The 20,409-nt window shown below is 34.6% G+C and overlaps 1 protein-coding gene across 3 annotated transcripts in view; it reads left to right on the forward strand.

Annotated features, from left to right (window-relative positions):
- The first annotated feature begins 3,675 nt into the window (after nt 1-3,675).
- Nucleotides 3,676-20,409, forward strand: part of LOC131154224 (U11/U12 small nuclear ribonucleoprotein 48 kDa protein) — a 45,268-nt gene continuing 28,534 nt past the window's right edge. For 2 of the 3 annotated variants that reach the window (XR_009136391.1, XR_009136392.1), the window contains exons 1-2: nt 3,676-5,134; nt 16,198-16,312. Coding sequence is in view for 1 of the 3 variants with exons in the window: in XM_058106858.1 (XP_057962841.1) it covers nt 3,789-5,134; nt 16,198-16,312 (1,461 nt within the window). In the remaining 2 variants the exon portion in view is untranslated. The remainder of the gene's footprint in view (nt 5,135-16,197; nt 16,313-20,409) is intronic. The other variant, XM_058106858.1, reaches the window with a different exon arrangement.

The following is a 20,409-nucleotide window of genomic DNA, read 5'->3' on the forward strand; positions in this document are numbered from 1 at the left end:
ACTCTTAAATGATTTTCAAATGAATCTCACATTAGAGTATGTGTGTTACTCTCAAAATATTTTTCAAATAAATGAGTGAGAGTATGGAAAATGATTTTTCTCAAAGTGATTGACCTTTGCAATTTCAAATATAAGAAGCCTCTCAAGCAATAATATATAAGTAAATATGTTGCTCAAGACTCTCAAAGATAACTCAAAAAATATTTTCTCCCAGGAGATTTTCAATAAGAAGAGTAGGAGAAATATGTAAAAGATTTCTTCAAGATTGACCTTTTAAGAAAAATAGCAAGAAGGTTTTTCAAGCAAAATATATGGATATGAACATATGCTCAAGCCTTACAAGTATAACCCCAAGATATTTTCCCCAAAAAGATTTTTTCAAAAAAGAAAGAGAAGGAGAAATATGACTTGATGCTCAAAATGGAGTAAAAAAATGTTTGGGAGTGAAGAATAAGCAAGAATGCTCCCAATATTTTTATAACCTTATACAAGTTGTTTAAGCTTGTATTTATAGGCATAAACTTAAACTAGCGATTATATGGCCGTTGGGATGAGAAAATAATACTTTATTTTGAATTCTAGCCGTTTTCTAACCGTTGGAGCCTGTTCGCGACACGTATGGTCAACCAGCGCCTTGTACTGGTTGACCAGCTGCCACCTTGGTCGTCCAGGGCCCTGTATTAGTCAACTAGTGACCTGGGTTGAGAAAAAAATTGACTACTGCCTGAGTTGGTCGACCAATCCCCTGCACTAGTCGACTAGTCCCCTATTTTTGCACGGACACCTTTTAGTTTTTTGAATATAAATTTTTTGATACAACTCCAAATTAAACGTTCTTAGTATCGATAGAAAGCTAAAAGAAAATCCCACAACTTTTATGTTAGACACTTTTTAAAATAAGGAGATATTGATCGATAAAAGTGCTCATCAAAGCGACGGAAGAAACAGGAAGGGGTCTTTTTGAAAGAACTTGCTTTGGAAAAATGTTTCATGAAAAATTCAGGCCCCTAAGGTCAATCTAAGGTCTTGTTCATTTTGTGAAAGCTTCAATTTTAAATCATATAAGCATGAATGCATAATTAAACCCTAATTACTATTACAATACAACTTGAGAAAATAAACAAAAATCTTCTTGCTTTACTCCTTTGCAATTACACGGAATGCCCGAATGGTGTGCGCGTTTAAGTGCTGCTCAACTTCCATTTCTCATCTATCATCCGTAATTAGAAAAATGAACCTATTCATACACTTAGCACACATATAAGATACCGTGGTTTGTCATAATCAAAACAGGGATCGAACTCAAAAAGTCAACAATAACTTTACTTAGTGTTCAGGGTTGATTGCTAACTGCCTTAAATCCAACTTGTTTTCAGGTGGTTTGAAAAGTGAAGACTTGGACGAGGTTAAAGGAATTACAGAGTTCAATGAAGGGGAATTTCCTTTTTGTTACGTGGGGATACCTCTAGCAACTTCAAGATTGAATTCCATGCACTATTCACCTTTGATAAATAGGATCACTAGCCTGCTTAGTGGATGGTCAGAACACACAATCTCTTATGCAAGTAAGCTGGAATTGATTAAATATGTTATTCAAGGTGTGGAGTGTTTTTGGTTGGCTATTTTTCCTATCCAAAATTCTGTGTTGGATCATGTTGTAAAACTTTGTAGAGCGTTTTTGTGGGTTGGAAGGAAGAGGCCCCTTGTGGGCTAGAAGGAGGTCTGCCTCCCTAAAGCTGAAGGAGGCCTGAGAGTTTTTGATTTTAAAGCTTGGAACAAAGGCCTTCTCACTAGAGCCTTGTGGAACATCTAGAAAAAAAAAAAAAGAGACTATTTATGGTCAAAATGGGTTCACCATATTTACTTGAAGGGTGCTAATTTTTAGGATATTTCTTCAGAGCATGAAGACTCCCCTTTATTCAAGAGGTTGATTGAGATTAAAAATCAGATCTTGCAGAGATGTGGGGGTCATTTGGCTGCAGACGGTTTGTTTAATCAATGGGTTGTAGGTGGTCAAATTTGTTCTTTAGAAACTTACAACTATTGGAGGAACAAGGGAAACAAAGTCACGTGGCACAAAGAGGTTTGGAAATGTGGTAGCTTGCTTAAACATGTGTTCACATTGTGGTTGGGAATGAAAGGGAAACTTTTTACAAGTGATAAACTACTTATTGAAGGGGTTGACCAGAACTGTGTATTTTACAGAACTGATACTGAGACTATTGACCATATCTTTTTTAGATCTAAATTTTTTAAAATTGTGTGGGATCTTGTCATGGGGTTCACTAGAGTTATGTCATCCTTGAAAATTGCTTTGAAATGGTTGCATAAGGAGGCAAAGAGCACATAAATTAAATTTATTGGAAAGAAGATTTGCTTGACTATTATTGTGTACTTCCTCTACAATTTCAGGAACAAAAGGAAGTTTGAAGGCAAATCAATTGAACTAGAGGGTCTGTTTAAGGTGATTCAGAGTCACACTTATAGATCTGTTTACGATAAATTTGGATTGTACTCCTTTGATTGAGTTTTGGATTGCTTGTTTCTACTTTTGGTTGTTTTGTTTCATTTGGCCTCTTGGCTCATGAGTTTGTCCACTGTATATTGTAAATATCCATTTTGATCAATACTATTTATCATTAACTGATATATATACATATATATATATATTTATTTATATTTATATACAATGACTTGAGTATACAACCCACCTGATTTGATCCTAAATGACATAAATGTAAAATAATAATAATAATATTAATAACAATAGCAACAATAATGAGACTTAAATATATTAGTAACTTGGTCAATAGTATTATTATTTTTTATTTAATGAAAAATAAGATATATAAATACCTTGAGTGACACTTTGAAAGTTTGAGACTAGCATCTTTAAGGTAACATGTTATTTTATTTTACACTTGATAGCTAAAGCAAACTAAACTGAATCGTATAATTAACAGTTTAAATTAAAAATAAACTTTAATCACATAAAGGAGGTTGAGTTGGTCACAATTTTGAGCCTAATCTAACCCAAATTGACCATGAAACAAAAAATTGGCATTAGTTATCTAATCCACTATTTAAAACATTTTAGAATAAAAGATAATAAATTTCCCTGAAGTTTGACAAAAAGACAATGAAATTCCCTGAGATTTCAAAAATTTTAAATTTTTGAACCTCATCTAAAGTTTCATAAATCTCAGGAACCTCTCTTGAGGTTTGTCAAAAAGACACAAAACTCCCTTTATATTTTATGAAAAAGACAAATTTTTTAGAAGATATATGTGTCTTTTTGTCAAACCTCAGGAGAGGTTTATGACATTTTGGTAACTTCAGGGGAGGTTTGTGACATTCTTGAAACCTCAGGAAGGTCTCTATCTTTTTACCAAATCTCAAGGTAGGTGAATGTCTTTTGCCCAATATCTTGAAAAAAATAAATACTTTTTATTTTTGACAAGTCTCTTTATGAGTACTTGCATTGATAAGTAGTAGTTGACTTATACTTAAATAACTATTTTTACTACAAAAACAAAATTTTAAAATTAGTTTATAAAAACAATTTTTTTAAAAAAATATTTATTTGAAAAATTATTTACAATAAATAATTCTAAATATTTTTAGATAAATATATTTTTTAAAATATATTTTTAATAAGTAGTTCCAACCTATCCGAATACGGGTTCTCTCTAGTCTCCGTAACATTGCCACTAATTGCTGCCGTTGCTGATATGCTGGTTCTCTCCGTCTCTTCCTTTCCTTCCTCCTCCCTCCGACTGTGAGCTCCAATGAATCCTCCAGCTCCATTTTCCCATCCATTCTTCACTCTCCTCCCTCAAAATCCCAACCTAAACCCTAACCCAAATTTTTTCCAGTCTTTTCCCCAGAATCCGGCGCCTCCCTTTCAAGCCACCATCTCCACTGTTCCTCCAACCACTACCGATCTCTCCACTACCCTTCAAACCCTCAAAGGCCTCATTCACCTCTCTGAAACAACCATAAACTCCCTCTCCTCCCCTCTCCTTCACTCCACGAGCCTAAATGACGCTGTTCTCTGCCCCTGCCCCTTTAATCCCCATCACCGCATGCCCCCGGAGTCGCTCTTTGTCCATTGCCTCCGTTGCCCGTCTTCCAATTCCCCTGTTGACCCCTCCCTTCTCGACTCCCTTCAGTACCCGAAAACTTTAAGGTCAGAGGCCGAACTGCGCGAGCAAAATCGTTTCGTTCAAACCCTTCGTGATCCCGCCACCGAACTTTGCTTTTCACTGGATGATTATGTAGATTTCACTTCAAATTTCTTTTACCGAGATTGCCCGGGCGCCGTTTGTTCATTAGATCAAGATGGTGTCGGTACCAGTAGGACTTTTACGCTTCCAGGGGTTCTATCGGTCGAATGTGCGAATTTCATTGGTAATGGCGGTGGAGAACTTAAGGGGATTGGAATGGACTCTCTGAGATTTCTTCCTTCGGAATTATGGACTGTTAGAGGTGAAATTGAGCTGTGGAGTGATTATCCTAATATTTATTCGTATGGTGTTCTCCAGGCAATTTTGTGCTCGCTGATCGTTAAAGAGTCTGATTTGCTTAGATGGGTAGTTTCCAATTCGCCTAGGTATGGTATTGTGATTGATGCACCTATGAGTGATCATATATTTTTGCTTTTTAGACTTTGTCTGAAAGCAGTTGTGAGGGAAGCCATTGGTTTTGCGGGGTTGTTTAGTAGAGAGTTGAACGGGCAAGATGTAGAGCTTAATGTGAAGACTATGAGTTTTAAATGCCCCATTTTGTTTGAAGTATTGACGTGGTTAGCAGCACAGCTATCTGTTTTATATGGGGAAATGAATGCAAAGATTTTTTCTGTTAACCTACTTAAGCAGTGCTTATTAAAAGCTATGTTGCATTTGTTGCTGTTTTCATCAGAGCAGCGTGTGACAGATGACAATGTCAAACCTGAAGGGTCACATGAGAAACAAGCAGGGTGTGAACAAGGTAGAATAATGGGTAAAACTATTGATTGCAGGAATATTTTTGTGTCTCAGATAGCAGCAGCTGTTGCTGCATTACATGAAAGATCTCTGCTTGAAGAAAAAATCAAATGGCTACGGTTTTCAAAGCCATCTACAAGCTATCAGCGGTATTTTTCTAATTATAAATCGTTTTCTATCATTATTTCCCTTTTTATGTCACCAGTAAATGGGTCATGTGTGTTGCATGTGATGGCAAATTACTCTGGACTTAAATAATTCTTAATTTAGTTTAGATTTATTTTTTAAAACATATTGATAATGCATTGTTGATAATTAAGTTTATAAGTCGAAGTAAGAATTGTTTTTGAAACATAGGAACACAATAAATCCTAAAATGTACGATCTGATACAACAGGAATACACTAATTAAAGTAGTAGTATAATATTATATTTAAATATATTAAATATTACAAATACTAAATTTTAATACTTTCATAATATTATATATGAAAAATTAATAAATAAAGTGCATCTTCTTCTTTTATTTTGATTTTGTAAAAAAATATCAAATATATGACTTCTCCAATTGAAAATATCTAAGTTTATATTATTTTTTGAAAACCATAAATTTCTACTGCTCTTTTTTTTTTTTAGCTAATTTTTTTTATGAATAAAAAAATAAAATCAGTTTATAATATATTATTTTGTTAAGTCTTAAGCATGTTTAAAATTGTTGAAGGAGTTCAAATAGTGGCAATGAAGTGTTGGAGAAGTATCATACATGTAAGATATATTTTTAAATTATAGATGTGTTTATGATGTGTGAGATGCGTGTCAAAGAAATGTCCAAAAAGTGCCAATTTATAGATATGACATGCGCACAATACTCTCACATAAGTGCTAGCACTACATGATTTTGCAATGACTAAAATATGGCACCTATAACATATAATGTTAAAATTATATTTTTAAAATTAAAATCATAATAAGATTAAAAATGTTTACACAAATTTAGAAGAAAATTTTAAATTTTATTTCTATAACATTGCAACATAGTTATCTAGGGTTAATTTAAATAAATTTTAGGATAAAATACATTGACCTCTTTAAGATTTGGCAAAATTACGCCGACCTCTCCTAAGGTTTCAAAAATCTCACATACCTCTCATGTTCTTGATAGTTGATTTTTGGGACACTTGTACCCCTCGTCTTCCTTCAAAATATTAGAGGAGATCTACGTGTTTTTTGCTAGAGTTCAAGGAAGGAGGTCCATGGGATTTTTGGTCTGTGGGATTTTTGAGACCTCAAGAGAGATCAAAGTCTTTTTGTCAAATCTTATGGGAAGTTTATGGAATTTTTGAAACATTAGGGGAGGTCAACATTGTTTGCTCAAAATATTAAACAAAGTGACAGTTTGCTCAAAATTTTAAACAAAGTGATAATACCTTGTCATGGTTATACTTATTTTGATTTTACAATTACAATATACTAGTGTAGTGCATGTGCATTGCGCATGTTGTCGCATTTTATTTACGACTACTGAAGTTAGGCTTTGGGTACTTACATTTACATCTACAACAAAAGTATAATTTTCAAGAAAAAATTTCATTGACCTATAACTATAATATCTTGATCACAATTCTTTAAGAGTGGAAGCGAAATAAAAACAAATGTTCTATCCCATTTTCAACTACTAAATTTGTATTAAGAAATCCTTTTTCCTCAAAATTTTCTTGACTTGATCACAAGATCCATATGCATGAAATTTCAAAAAAAAAAAAAAAAAAATCTAGATGTTTTATTATATTTTCATCGTTTGACAAAATCACATGCAAATATTTTACTTTTTATCTTGTCATTTCTATCAACTTAAAAGGATCTCTTATACAAGGGAGAAAAGCTTTAGGTTGTGCACAAAAAGAATGAAAACCACATAACAATGGTCAAATATCTACTCAAAGGATCAATTTTGTTAATCAAAATACATATCCAAGAGCAAGCTCGTGTAAGATCAAAGTGAGGTCATTGGCCAATGACATCATTGGTGCTGGCCGGATCAATAAAGTTTCAAGAACTACATGCATTAGGTGAACGATTGATAGCATGAGAGGCATACTTAAAAACAGTGGCAATGGCAACAATCTCTTCCCTTAGTACCTTAAATGCCTCACCTTCCCTATTGTTAAAACTGGCTCCTAAACAGAGTTCAACCACCTTGCTCCATGAATTAACTTTGATTAGTGAGTCATGGCTCCAAGATACTGCATAAACAATGTTTTGTCAAACATATGGTGTTTTATCATTCAAAAATTATGACCATGTTTTATTTATTGGGAAAAAATAGGGAATTGTTAGTTCAATATCGAGATTTAATTGTAGGGTCCCTGTGCATTATGCATTACCAAGACTTGGAGAAAAACGAATTCATAGTGAACAATTCTGCAGAATATTATTTAAGGGAAGGAATGGTATATAATATCTCAAGAGAAGTCCATGAATAAAGTTAATATTCCACCAGCAATCCATTCTTCAATAGTTGAATTCCCATCCTAGAGATGGAGTGAAAAATAGTTATGAAAAATATCTCAATAACAAGCTAAAATGATGCTGATACTTTGTAGGCAAAGTGGAGTATGCATTATTAGATCAAAGAGTCTATTTATACAAGTGATATGAACAAGATCGTCCATAGCTAGGGCAGAAGGCACAAGCGGTTGTCAATCTTTCGAATTCCACAAGTAATAGCAAGAATTAAGGTGGTAGTTGTTGATGTTTGGTTTGTCACAATTATTGCATGTAAAGGTTAATGGTGAAGTTGGGTAGTAGAAAAGGTGGATAAATTTGAAAATATGAGGATTGAGCCGACAACTGGTGAAGATTGAAAGGTTTGGGCATTCAATTTGGGTTTTGGGACACGTGTGAAATTTTAATTTTTTATGAATACAAGATCAAGGGTATAGTTGGCATTATGATTTTTGTCACTTTGAGAACTTCCATATATTTTCCTTGTCTTTTAGCTATAGGAGTAGTTAAATTTACTAGTAGATCACATTGTTCTTAGAATTAAATTTTGAAAGGCAAAACTTATACACTATAACAAAGATTGGGACAATCCTTAGTGTCTTTGTATCCCATGTCTGTGAGTTAGTTTTTTTGATTGATAAATATTAAAATAATATTTAATTTACTTAATAAGTGGTGCATGGGATCCATTAGTGAAATTCATTAGTTTGACACACAATTCGAATAGCTATCATTAGTTAAACATTTACATAAATTGTGACCTGTTTGTTAAAATCTTTACATTTGTCTTTTAGATTTATGATTTTATTTCAATAATAATCTTTTAGATGTTAAATTATTGTTCCATTTGAATATATTGGTTACTTTAGAATAGGTTAGGAAAAATATAAGACTTGAGAGGTATATCTAAAATAACTTTTTAGACTTGATTTTTTTGCATTTTTGTTAAATTTAATTTTTTAATAAATGTTTTGTCAGATTTTTAAAAGACAAGGATATTTTTGTTGCATAAATGATTTACACTATTTGTACTTTTACATATAGTATAGAATTACATATATATTTATTTACACTATTCATACTTTTATGTATAGTAACTCCGCCTGTGATGCACTTAATATCCTAATTTTTTTCACACACAGCCGGTCCCAAGCCTGGGTTAAGGAGGAGAGTTGTGTTAGGTAGCTGATAAGCCAGCGTAAAATTTGTTAGATCACAATGATATGGACCTTTACTGATTATTTGCTGGGGCGTCCCCTACGAGCGACGCGTTGCACTTGAACCGCCCGGGTGAAGCGAAAAGTGGGCGAGGGTGGGCTAGGTCGTCACCCCGAAGCGACGCGCCATGTCAGCGCCCGGGTACGGTGTCAAATATGTGAGGGTTCCTGCATTATTCTGGACGTGGGCAGGTAAAGACGTTAGTTTAGGAAACTAGAATTAGATTAGCAACTTGGAATATAGGGACACTTACGGGTAAAAGCACGGAAATTGTGGATACAATGATTAGAAGAAAAATTAAATAATTTGCCTTCAAGAAACTAAGTGGGTGGGGAAGAAAGCTAAGGAAATCGATAAATCAGGATTTAACTTTGGTACACTGGATAAGAAAAACATAAGAATGGAGTAGGCATTATTATATACAAAAACTTAAAAGATAGCGTTGTGGATGTAACTAGCGTAAGGGATAGAATTATAAAAATCAAGATGGTATTAGGACAAGAGATAATAAATATCATTAGTGCTTATGCTCCTCAAGTTGGCTTAGCAGAAAATCTTAAGAGACAATTTTGGGAAGATATAGATAGTATTATACAAGGCATACCAGGAATTGAGAAAATATTTATAGGAGGAGATTTGAATGGACACGTTGGAAGAGATAATAAAAATTATGAGAGGTTGCATAGAGGATGTGGATATGGAGACAAAAATGAGTGTAGGGAGATGATCTTAGACTTTGCTATGTCATATGATTTTAGTATAATGAATACTTACTTTAAGAAGAGAGAAGAACACTTAATAATCTTTAAAAGTAGACAAAATAGAAGTCAAATAGATTTTTTTTTGACTAGGAGGGTAGATCGTTTATCATGCAAGAATTGTAAAGTTATTCCAGGTGAAAGCCTAACCACACAACATAGAGTCTTAGTGTTAGATATATATATTAAAAAATGGAAGAAAAAGGATAAAATAAACTAGTGTAGGAGAACTAGATGGTGGAACCTAAAAGGAGAAAATATAATAAAATTTAAAGATAAAATGATCAAAGATGGGGATTGGACCTTAGAGGATGGGATAGATACAAATACTCTTTGGAATAGATTAGCTAGCTCTATTAAAAAGATAGTAAAATAGATTTTAGGTGAATTAAGGGGAAGATTCTCGAATAGCAAAGAGAGTTGGTGGTGGGATAAAGATGTACAAAAAATCATAAAGATAAAAAGAATTTGGTATAAAACGTGGCAAAAATGTAGAAACAGAGACAACTTTGAAAAATATAAGGAGGCAAGAAGAGATGCAAAAAGGACCGTTAGTGAAGCTAAATATAGGTCATTTAATAGTTTGTATGATAAATTAGGTACAAAAGAAGGGGAAAGATATATATTTAAACTTTGCTAAAACTAGAGAAAGGAAGAGTAAGGACTTAGGAAATGTAAAATGTATAAAAAGTGAGGATGATATTGTCTTGGTGAAGGATGAAGATATTAAAGAAAGATGGCGAAGTTACTTTAGTAAGTTGTTTAACGAAAACCAAATAGAAGGCTTAAACTTAGAATTGTCAAATGAGGAAAATACTAAAAATATAAGATTTATATGCAAAATTAGAGTTAATGAAGTTAAGTTTGCACTAAAAAAGATGAAAAATGGGAAAGCTATGAGACCGGATAACATCCCAATTGAAGTTTGGAAATGCTTGGGTGATAACAGAATTATATGGTTAACTAATTTATTTAATACAATTGTAAATACTAAGAAAATTCCAGACGAATGGAGGAAAAACACTTTAATACCTATATACAAAAATAAAAGAGATATTCAAAATTGTAATAACTATCGTGGAATTAAACTTATGAGTCATACGATGAAACTATGGGAAATGGTAGTTGAACAAAGATTAAGGTTAGAAACGAAGATCTCAAAAAATCAATTTGGTTTTATGCATGGGAGATCTACAACAGAAGCTATTTATCTTTTAAGAAGATTAATGAAAAAGTTTAGGGAAAAGAAGAGGGACTTGAATATGATATTTATTGACCTTGAGAAAGCATATGATAGGATACCTAGGGAAGTTCTATGGTGGGTTTTAGAAAAAAAAGGGCGTATGTTGTAAGTATACCGATGTCATTAAGGACATGTACGATGGAGTAATGACTAGTGTAAGGACTATAAATGGAGAAATTAGAGAATTTCCAATTACTATAGGTGTACATCAAGGATCTGCTTTGAGTCCTTATCTTTTTGCTTTAGTGATGGACCAATTGACTAAGAGTATTCAAAAGGAGGTTCCATGGTGTATGTTTTTTGCAGATGATATTGTATTAATTGACGAAACTAGGGACGGAGTAGAGGCCGAGTTAGAATTATGGAGAGAATCTTTGGAATCTAGAGGCTTTAGGATAAGTAGAAATAAAACAGAATATATGAAATGTAGTTTTAGTAATGATATGAGGAATATTGGAGACAAAGTTAAACTTGATGATGAAGAAATAAATAGCACTTGTAGATTTCGATACCTTGGATTTATTATGCAAGCTAAAGGATAAATTGAAGATGATGTAATGCATAGAGTTAAAGTAGGTTGGGTAAAATGACGAAGTGTTTCAAGTGTGATATGTGATCGTAGAATACCCTTAAAATTGAAAGGGAAGTTTTATAGGACAGCTATAAGACCGGCTATGCTATATGGATCGGAATGCTGGGTAACGAAGAAACATAATATCCAAAATGTAAAAGTTGCCGAGATGAGAATGCTTAGATGGATGAGTGGTATAACATTGAAAGATAAATTAAGGAATGAACATATTCGTGGTAAGTTAGGTGTAGCTTCTATAGAAGATAAGATAAGGGAGGGATGACTAGTGAGTAAGGATTTAATATCCTTGAATTTATCAAAAGAAATGGTCCATGATCGCATAAATTGGCAGAAAATGATTCATATAGCCGACCCCACTTAGTGGGACTAAGGCTTGGTTTTGTTGTGTTGTGTACTTTTTATGTATATTATGGATTTACATCTTTGTTATGGTGTATTTAGCATTTTATGATACACAATTTCGAAGAGTTACAAGTGTGGAATGAGGTTATTACTAGAAGTAAAAATACAGTTTTTGACAAGTGTTTGTATTTTGTGTGTTATTATTATTATTATTTGTTAGAATTGAGAAGTGTCTTTGACACAAAATTTTCCAAGGAATATTTGTATGTGTTCAATTTTGTGATTATTGTGGCCTTCTTGCACATCTTTTCATCTCTTTCAGTTTGTTATAGAATAAAGTCTAGTGTGTCTCATGATACAATGTGGTAATTTTTTGCAACATAAGGCAGAAGTTTCAACATGATTTTGCTACTACTACTGTGATGCTATTTGATTTCTCTTAAATAGTAGTATCACTATTAAATAGTAACTGCATTATTTAATGATAATAACATGTGTTTAACCATATGTATGCTTCTCATTTTGTTTTGCAAGTGGTAATAGATTTTTTGTGGTATCTTTTTAGTCAAGAATTATGTGGACATGCAAATTAAAGCTAATAATCTCAAAACATAGGTCGAATGAAGAGGAATTTGCCTTGGTTGCCTTATCTGAGACTATTTGGCATGCTTGGGTAATGATATTGGAGTATATTAATTTAATCTCTTTGGCATTGTTTGTGACCAGGCTTTTTCTTTATTGCAATTGCATACAATAATCATTTGATGAGTTTGTTCACAAAGGTATCCAACATGGCTAATGTTCGTCCAATCTCCGATGCCCTAGTCAAAGTAATATTTGTTTAGCATCCCACATGATAGCATCCCTCGGGTGGTTCTAATACCAAATGTCGTGGTCTCAGGCACAACTCCGATGAGGTATTATTCATATTGGCCCATTGACCTCACAATTTTGTCTTATAAAAGGCGCTTCACATAGTTGGAACGCAAAAACATCCTTATAAGCCCAAGGTTTCCCTAGTACACATATGATGTGAGATTGTGACATTCTCTCTCATCCAATCTTTGATGCCCTAGTTAGAGTACTTTTGTGTAGCGTCCCACATGATAGTACCCCCATGTGGTTTTCGATACCAAATAGCATAGTTTCGGGCCCAACTCCAGGAGGTGTTGTTTGTTTTGGCTCATTGACCTTACAATTTTGTCTTATAAAAGGTGTTTCACATAGTTGGAGGCCAAATCCTTATAAGCTCAAAATTTCCCTAGTACACATCCGATGTGAGAATATGACATTCTTTCCCGTCCAACCTTTGATGCCCTCGTTGGAATATTTCTATGCAGCCTCCCACATGATAGTACCCCTAGGGTGGCTTTGATATCAAATATTACGGTCTTGGGCTCATCTTCGGTGAGGGATTGTCCGTTTTGGCCCACTAGCATCACAATTTTGTCCTATAAAAGACGCCTCACATAGTTAGAGGCCAAACCATCCTTACAAGCCCAAGATTTCCTTAGTACACATTTGATGCAGGACTGTGACAGCTAACAATGCATGGCATACCATTTTTACATAGGTAAAAAAAATTCTAATGGGTGAAGGAGAAAGGTATGCAACTACACAAGTTGGAGTGCATTGACTCAGAGGTATGGAAAGAAAGCTACCAAAGAGCTGCTTGAATCCCTTGGCAATTTGTAAATCAATCAATGAAACTGCCCATAAGAGAAGCTAAAGCGTAAAGAGAAGTAATAAAAGCCACTCTAACCCACCAGAAGAAGAGGGTGTAATTTGATTCTTAATCTTTATTTAAGCATTCCTTTTGTTCCAAATAACTTTGAAGAAACTACAGCCTTTTAAATAATCTTCTCCAATGCAAAAGACTTTGATGTCGGGAAATATAACAGATGTGAAAGAAAAGATTTAGATGAAAAAAGACAATAATATCCCATAGCCTGGTATGGATTTTAGGTCAAGTATGAGGACCAAATGGATCAAGAATTGACATCAAATTAACAAGTTCATCCACTAATTAAGATTTTGGGAAAAAAAATTGAATGAGTACTAGGTCGAAGTTGATGAACAAATGGATCAAGAAGACAACAATATTCAAGTCAACAAGTTCATCTACCTTCCATTCAAAAAAAGTTCTACTATCTCTTATTAGAATTTTTAAGAAAATGAAAATCCTGTGTGAGAATTCCCTTCCGAAGAATAGAAAAGAAGCGATTGAAGCCTTATCTAAGCATGAAAGTCTATAGTAATGAGGAAGCAAAGCACACTTAACTCGCAAAGAAGCATCTCCAACCCAAGAATCTAAAAAACGAATTGTTTTGGACTCCCTCATTTACTACATCCAAAGTTTGGAATTTGAGATTTTGATAAATTTTGGACGACTCATGGAAATTTCAAAGGGAATTTTGTAAGATGAAAAATATACGTCTAGTTGATTTCAAAGGTGTTGGAAAGTGGAAACTTCAATGCAAATTTTGACAATTTAAAAGCATGCTTTCTTCTCAAACTATAATGGGTGGAAGGGAGAGGGCAGATTTCATCCCTCTGTGCAAGGTCATACAACTGTTGCCTTTGGAAGTCTATTAACGAAGGATGGAGGAATTCCTACGCATCAAACTTGACATAGGAATGTCAAATTATTTCGTTTTGGAATGAATGGCATGCCAGTTTCTCTTTTGCCAATCATTTCTTAATTTATTTCATTAAGCCTCTGGTCAGGAGGCCTCAGTTATGTTAATTGGTGTATATATATATATATATATATATATATATATACATAAAGAGAGAGAGAGAGAGAGAGAGAGAGAGAGAGAGAGAGCAAGAGAGAGAGAGAGATAATATTGCTCTAATCTCAAATTTATCATTGTGGAATTGCTGATTAACTCATGTCTACAATTTTTGTAGGAGCTTAGACCTACCTGGATTTATTATATGGGATATATGGCAGGATCCTAGATCAATCCCTGAGATGTTCCAAAGAGTTTTGGCTCTGGCTGTAGGCAAAAGAAGCTCAATCCTCCAGCCCTAGTGTGGTCAAGTTTTTATCACTTAATTTGTGATACATGTTATCCTTTGCCTCCCTTACGTTGGCCACTAGTTGCATTATTTGGCATGCTGACATCCCTTTTCTCATTGGGCTAATGTGGCATCCTTCATTGGACAATGACAGCAAACACATTGTACCAATATAAATACTTCTCTCCTTGTTTCAGTTGCGTATTGGTGCCTTGATAACCTATTATAACTTTCTTTCTCTATCAGTCTCCTGTTAGTTCCCTAACCTTGAATTGTCCCAACATACCTTCAATTGCCACCTGATGCTCAAGCTTCATAGGGATTGCCTAGTTGTCCTATCTAAGCCTTCTGTATTTTTCATCCGTTACCTGTGTGCAATTCTGTATCTCGCTCTAAATCCAAGAACCCACTCTAAATTTGGACTAATTCTATTGCGGAGAGGATGATTGCAAAAGGTAATTGCCCTCAAGGCATGGTTTCTAATGGCGGTCAAAAGTAGTGTAGCATAAAAGTAACGAGTGCTGTGGAAAGCAGTAGTAGTGGATGTAACATCGTGCGAAGCAGATGCAACATTTGTGAAATTTTTTCAAGCCCGTGCGACCTTTTCTATATCGGTAGATTTGCTTGTTTTAACTCCTAGCTCTTCTTAATAGGATTTTTAATGTATTTTGGATCGTTTAGTTTAAGTTACTAACATTGTTTAGTAAGGATAATCAATTCTATATTGTTTTTAAAATGTTATTGACAAAAATTTATATATATTTTCACTGTTCTTTTTTATTAATATAAACATAAATAGGTTATTGATTAATCATATATGTGATGTGTAAATTAGTAAAAAATGGATTAGGTTTGTAATATGATATCCACTACCAATCTATTAGGCATATTAAAGAATAATAAATTAAACAAGTTTCATTATTTTTTTAGTTAAACCCAACACCTGGTGCACAAAGCTCCCACACCATATTGATATTGGGGTCTGGGGAGGGTGTGAAGTATGCTGTCTTACCTCCACCATTACAGAGGCTGCTTCCTTGACTTGAACCTAGGACCTTTTGGCTTGATTGTAACACCTTTACAATTATTTTATTAGTTAAAGGCTTAAAATCTAATAAGCTAAGATCAACAAGTTAACCGAAAATAAAATAAATTTTTTTAGCAAAAAATTATTGACATCAAATTATTAATTAATGCATTGATCTCTTAGGAATATTTTAAAATAAATAATTCTATGCATGGTAAAGAACTGCTTCCTCGCCTTTGCTTGATGGTTGTGTCTATGCATTTTGGTTAATTAGCTTTTGATTTGTACATTTTTCCTTGTCTTTTCAAAATTTACTAATTGAACTGACTCCATTTTGCAGCACTTTTGACTGTATCACAAGTTATAAGAATTGCACTATTGTGTTTGATTTGTTCTTTTTTGAGTCAAAAGGAACTATTGGTTTGTGTCTTGGCATGATAGTCTGCCTTTTTTAAATCTACATAAGATGGACTAAAGGACCTTTAATTCTTTTTCCAATGCAGTATCGCAGAACATGAATATTTTTCAAAGAGAGCTGATGAAGAGCGGCAAGGACGTTCCAACTATAGGCCCATTCTTGAGCATGATGGACTTCTTTGGCAGCGCCCGCAGAGCCAGGTACTTTAAGCCAACTATATAGAGACAAGCGTACGGCAGATCAATCTTATCCCCAAAAAAAAAAAAGAGTATATGGAAGATCAGTGCATGCATTTGGGCCATTTAGTAGTTTTTGCTAAATGGTTCATGTCCAAATTCAATTATGTTTCTGCATTGCTTTGCTTTCCTACATATTTTGGTGAGGTTCTATTTTTGCATTTGTTGTTTCTTCTCTAGATCCTCACAGTTATGCCACCCAGGAAGTTAAACTGTGTTTCAGTTGGGAGCTTGTTTTTTAGATAAGTTTGTTGGATGTAACATGTTATATGCCCAGGGTTAGAATGTGGGTTGTCAAATTTCATCAAAATTTTACAATTACTAGGATCAGTGTGTGAGGAAAGAAAATAGGAGGGAATCAATGAGCTACAAGCCTGGTCAAGGATGGGTGAGAGGAGAGATCATCTTGCAAGATGGAACATTTTATTAAGGTATAAGAGTGAGGGGTGCTTGGGTCTTGGTAATTTGGTGTCCAAGAACGTTGCTTTGATGGGTAAATGGTTATTGCGTATTCTTTTGCAAACTAATTCTTTTTGACAAAAAGTACATTCTTTCCTCTTCATTGATTGTATTTTCTTTTTCTATAAGAAAAAAAAGCTCTTTCGCATAAAGAAATCAAGATCAAAAGCAAATTTGGTTTGCAAGCAGGTGAGTAGGATGCTAGTTAAGAGATCCAAATAAAAACCTTTTGAAATTCATTTTACGTTGTTCCCCCTTTTGTTTCCTTGTACTAAATTTAAAGTGAGAAATGGTTGTTGGTTTCGTTTGGGTGGATCTTTGGCTTGTCGAGCTATGTCATTCAATTACTTATTTCACAGTGGACCCTCATTTTTGTAGAAATCTTAATGATAGAGAAGTGGAGGAGCTTCCTTTCCATCTTGCCCTATTGGAGTAATTTCTTTATTTGTATTGTGGGGGTTGTTAGGCTTTAGAATTTGGATTTTACTTTTACTGTTTCTGTTAATTCTTTCTATTCTCATCTGGCTCAATCCTCATATTGTTTTCCTCTTGTCAGTCTTTTATGGAAAGCTAAGTCTCCTTCTAAAATTCAGGCTTTTGCATGACTGGCCATTTTGATGTAATTAACACCAACAATCTGTTGTCCGTCACAAATTAGAGGGCCTCACAAGGCTCTATATCCTTTTGTTTGAGATGTGTTATGCTAGTGGTTTTTCATGTTTATTTTCGTTTTATTTTTTTGATCAGCAAATAAATTTTATTAATAGAATAAGCAGGGCATCAAGGGGATGCTGCTGATCAAGTACAGCGAGAACAAGAAGTAACAAAAAATATACCGGGTTAAAGAAAAATATTGAGGAAATCAAGAATAATGGACATGACCCCCCAGGCATTCCACTATGCCAACTTTGGATCATAGACTTCCAGTTATCCAAGAGAGTCTGCGTAGAAGTAACTGTCCCCTTGGAAACCCTTCAACTCCTTTCTTTCCAAACAACCCAAAATATAGCAAGGGGGATGTTAAAGCTTGATATACATTGTTGGCCCACAACCTAATAGCTTAAGCTTTTAGGTAAGGTGGTAAATTAACATGGTATCAGAGCTCTGGTTACCAGGAGGTCCTGGGTTCTAGTCTTGTCGCCCACATTTATTCTGTGGTGTTATTTATTATTTGTTTATCTCTCCACATGCTGTTGGGCTGCATGTGCGGTGGAGTGTTAAAGCTTGATTTACATTATTGGTCCACAACCCAATAGCTTAAGCTTTAGGTAAAGTGGTAATCTAACAGGGGATAAGGGAAAGAGCCTTCCTTTTGGTCTTGTTGGAGTGGACCCCTTTCCAAGCCCAAATCTCACCCTCAACCGAAGCTGCCATGACAAATTTTTACCATGGATATGGCCGAGCTCTAGAGATTCTTGGTCCAAGGGCAGTGGAGAAGGATGTGGTTCACCTATTCTGCTTCAAGGCACAGGTAAAACCTATTCATGGTACTCAAGCCCTTTTTTGGAGATTATCAAAGTTGAGAATCTTCCCTAGTGCAGCCTCCTAAGTTAAAAAAGCAACTTTCGAAGGGGCAGCTGTTTTCCAATTCAGCTTTCGTGGAAAATTTTTCACACATTGTGTTGGGCTGCTATGCTATGCTGTTTATAATAAGACTTGACTGTGAAAATATCCTCCTTACTCAGGGCTCAAATGGGCATATTGGAAGAGGCTTGACTTTGAATATTGTAAAGGTTGTTGTAAAAGTTTATAAGAGTATCAATATCCCAATCGTAAACATTCCTGATCGAGGAACATTCCAGAAGGTCTCATGATTAGTGCATTTCCAGTGATGGCATATGAGGGCATCTTTATCACAGGTAAGCCTATAAACGGAAGTGAATGAAGAGATAAGCTGGGACTCGCCACACCAGTTTTCATGCCAAAAAATCACGTTCTCCCATTATTTCTCACGCTGAAGTGAATGTGAGAGAAGATATTCTCCACCCTATCCTGGTGAATTTCCAAACACTCGTGCCATAGTCTTCTGTGATCTCTTTTCATCCGTTATGATGAAGGCCATATTTAGTCACAATAACATTCGTCCAAAAATAATTTTTTTAGACCTGAACCTCACCAGCCATTTCCCAAGAGAGCCTTGTTGAAAGTAAGAAGGGATCTAAGTCTGAGCCCTCCCTTTTGCCTGGGTTGTTTGACAAGCCCCCATTTTACAAGATGATATTTGAACTCCTCTTATATGTTCCCCCCACTAGGTATGAGAAACAGAGAGAGAATAAACTAAGAGATTGGCTAAGGTGCTTTTGATGAGAGTGAGTCTGCCACCCCTGGAGAGAGAGTTCCTTTTTCATCCAGCAAGTTTCCTTTCAAATCGGCCTACCATGGAATCCCAAACACCCTTTGTCTTTGAATTTGGCTCCCAGGGGGAGGCCAAGGTAAGAAATAGGAAAGGGCCTGAGATTGCAGCCTAAAATGTCTGTGAGGAAAGGTCCACATTCACAAGGCCCCATAGGGATGATATCTCTCTTACCCAAATTCACTTAAAACCTTTGACTGCCTCGAAACCAAGAAGGATGCGTATGAGATTAAGGATTTGATCAATTTATAGCTGTTGTTTTATGGTTTGATCTTTATGGAACTAGCTTTTTGATGTGTTTGGAGCGGGTTGGGTATGACTTAATTCTTTGGAAGATATTTTGTTGTCTTAAGAGGATTGGAGGGCCAGAAGGAAACTTTAATGCTGTGTTTTGTTTTTTTTTTTTTTTTTTTTGTCTAGTTGGTGATTGGTTGGAGAGAAATTCTTGTATTTTTCAAAATCAGGTTTTGTCTACAGATTTGTTATGCAACCACATTTTTTTTTTCTCTGTACGGTGGATCTTTTTGTCTGGTTGCTTTGTGAGTGTTGGTTTTTTCTGATATTCAGTGAGATTGGTTGGTTCTGCTAGCTCGATTTTATTTTTTATTTCTACTTGTGTTGAATTTGATTCATTTTTTTTTTCTTTTTGCTCTTATTTTTAGTTTAGGAGGATGTCTTATCCTCAATTCTTTCTTTTCCTAGTAAAGTTTCTTTTCCTATCAAAATAACACTATAATAAGTCCCAGAACTGGATTATATTTTTTGTGCAATGCATGGAATCTATGTAAAGGTTTTGAGTAGTCTATTAACAGTGGAACCATTTTCCATGTGACTGAGTATTTTAGATAAAATTCTCCTTTGCTGAGTAACCTTTTATTTTATATATTTTCTACATATATATGTGTGTGAGGTCTATTTCTGTAATAAATGCTTTCTTGTTGTGTTTTTCCTTCTCTTTTTTAAGGAAGGACTATATGTTTGTTTGCTCTCTCTCTCTCTCTATGGCACATGCGCCCATGTGTGTGTGTCCAACAGCAACAACATTAACATTTGACAATGAAGCTCCCAGTCCTACTGTGCACTAGTGCCTCACAAGTTAATTGTGTTAAGTTTACTTGATACTTTGTGAGAGGTATATAATTGGTTCAGTTTGGTTGTTTTTTTTGTCCAAAATTGATGACTGAACCAAACTTATCAGATTAAAATTTATAGATGAAACGTGCCAAAAACCGACGGTGCAATAAAAATC

Source organism: Malania oleifera, chromosome 4 (assembly GCF_029873635.1).
Source record: "Malania oleifera isolate guangnan ecotype guangnan chromosome 4, ASM2987363v1, whole genome shotgun sequence".
NCBI lineage: Eukaryota > Viridiplantae > Streptophyta > Magnoliopsida > Santalales > Ximeniaceae > Malania > Malania oleifera.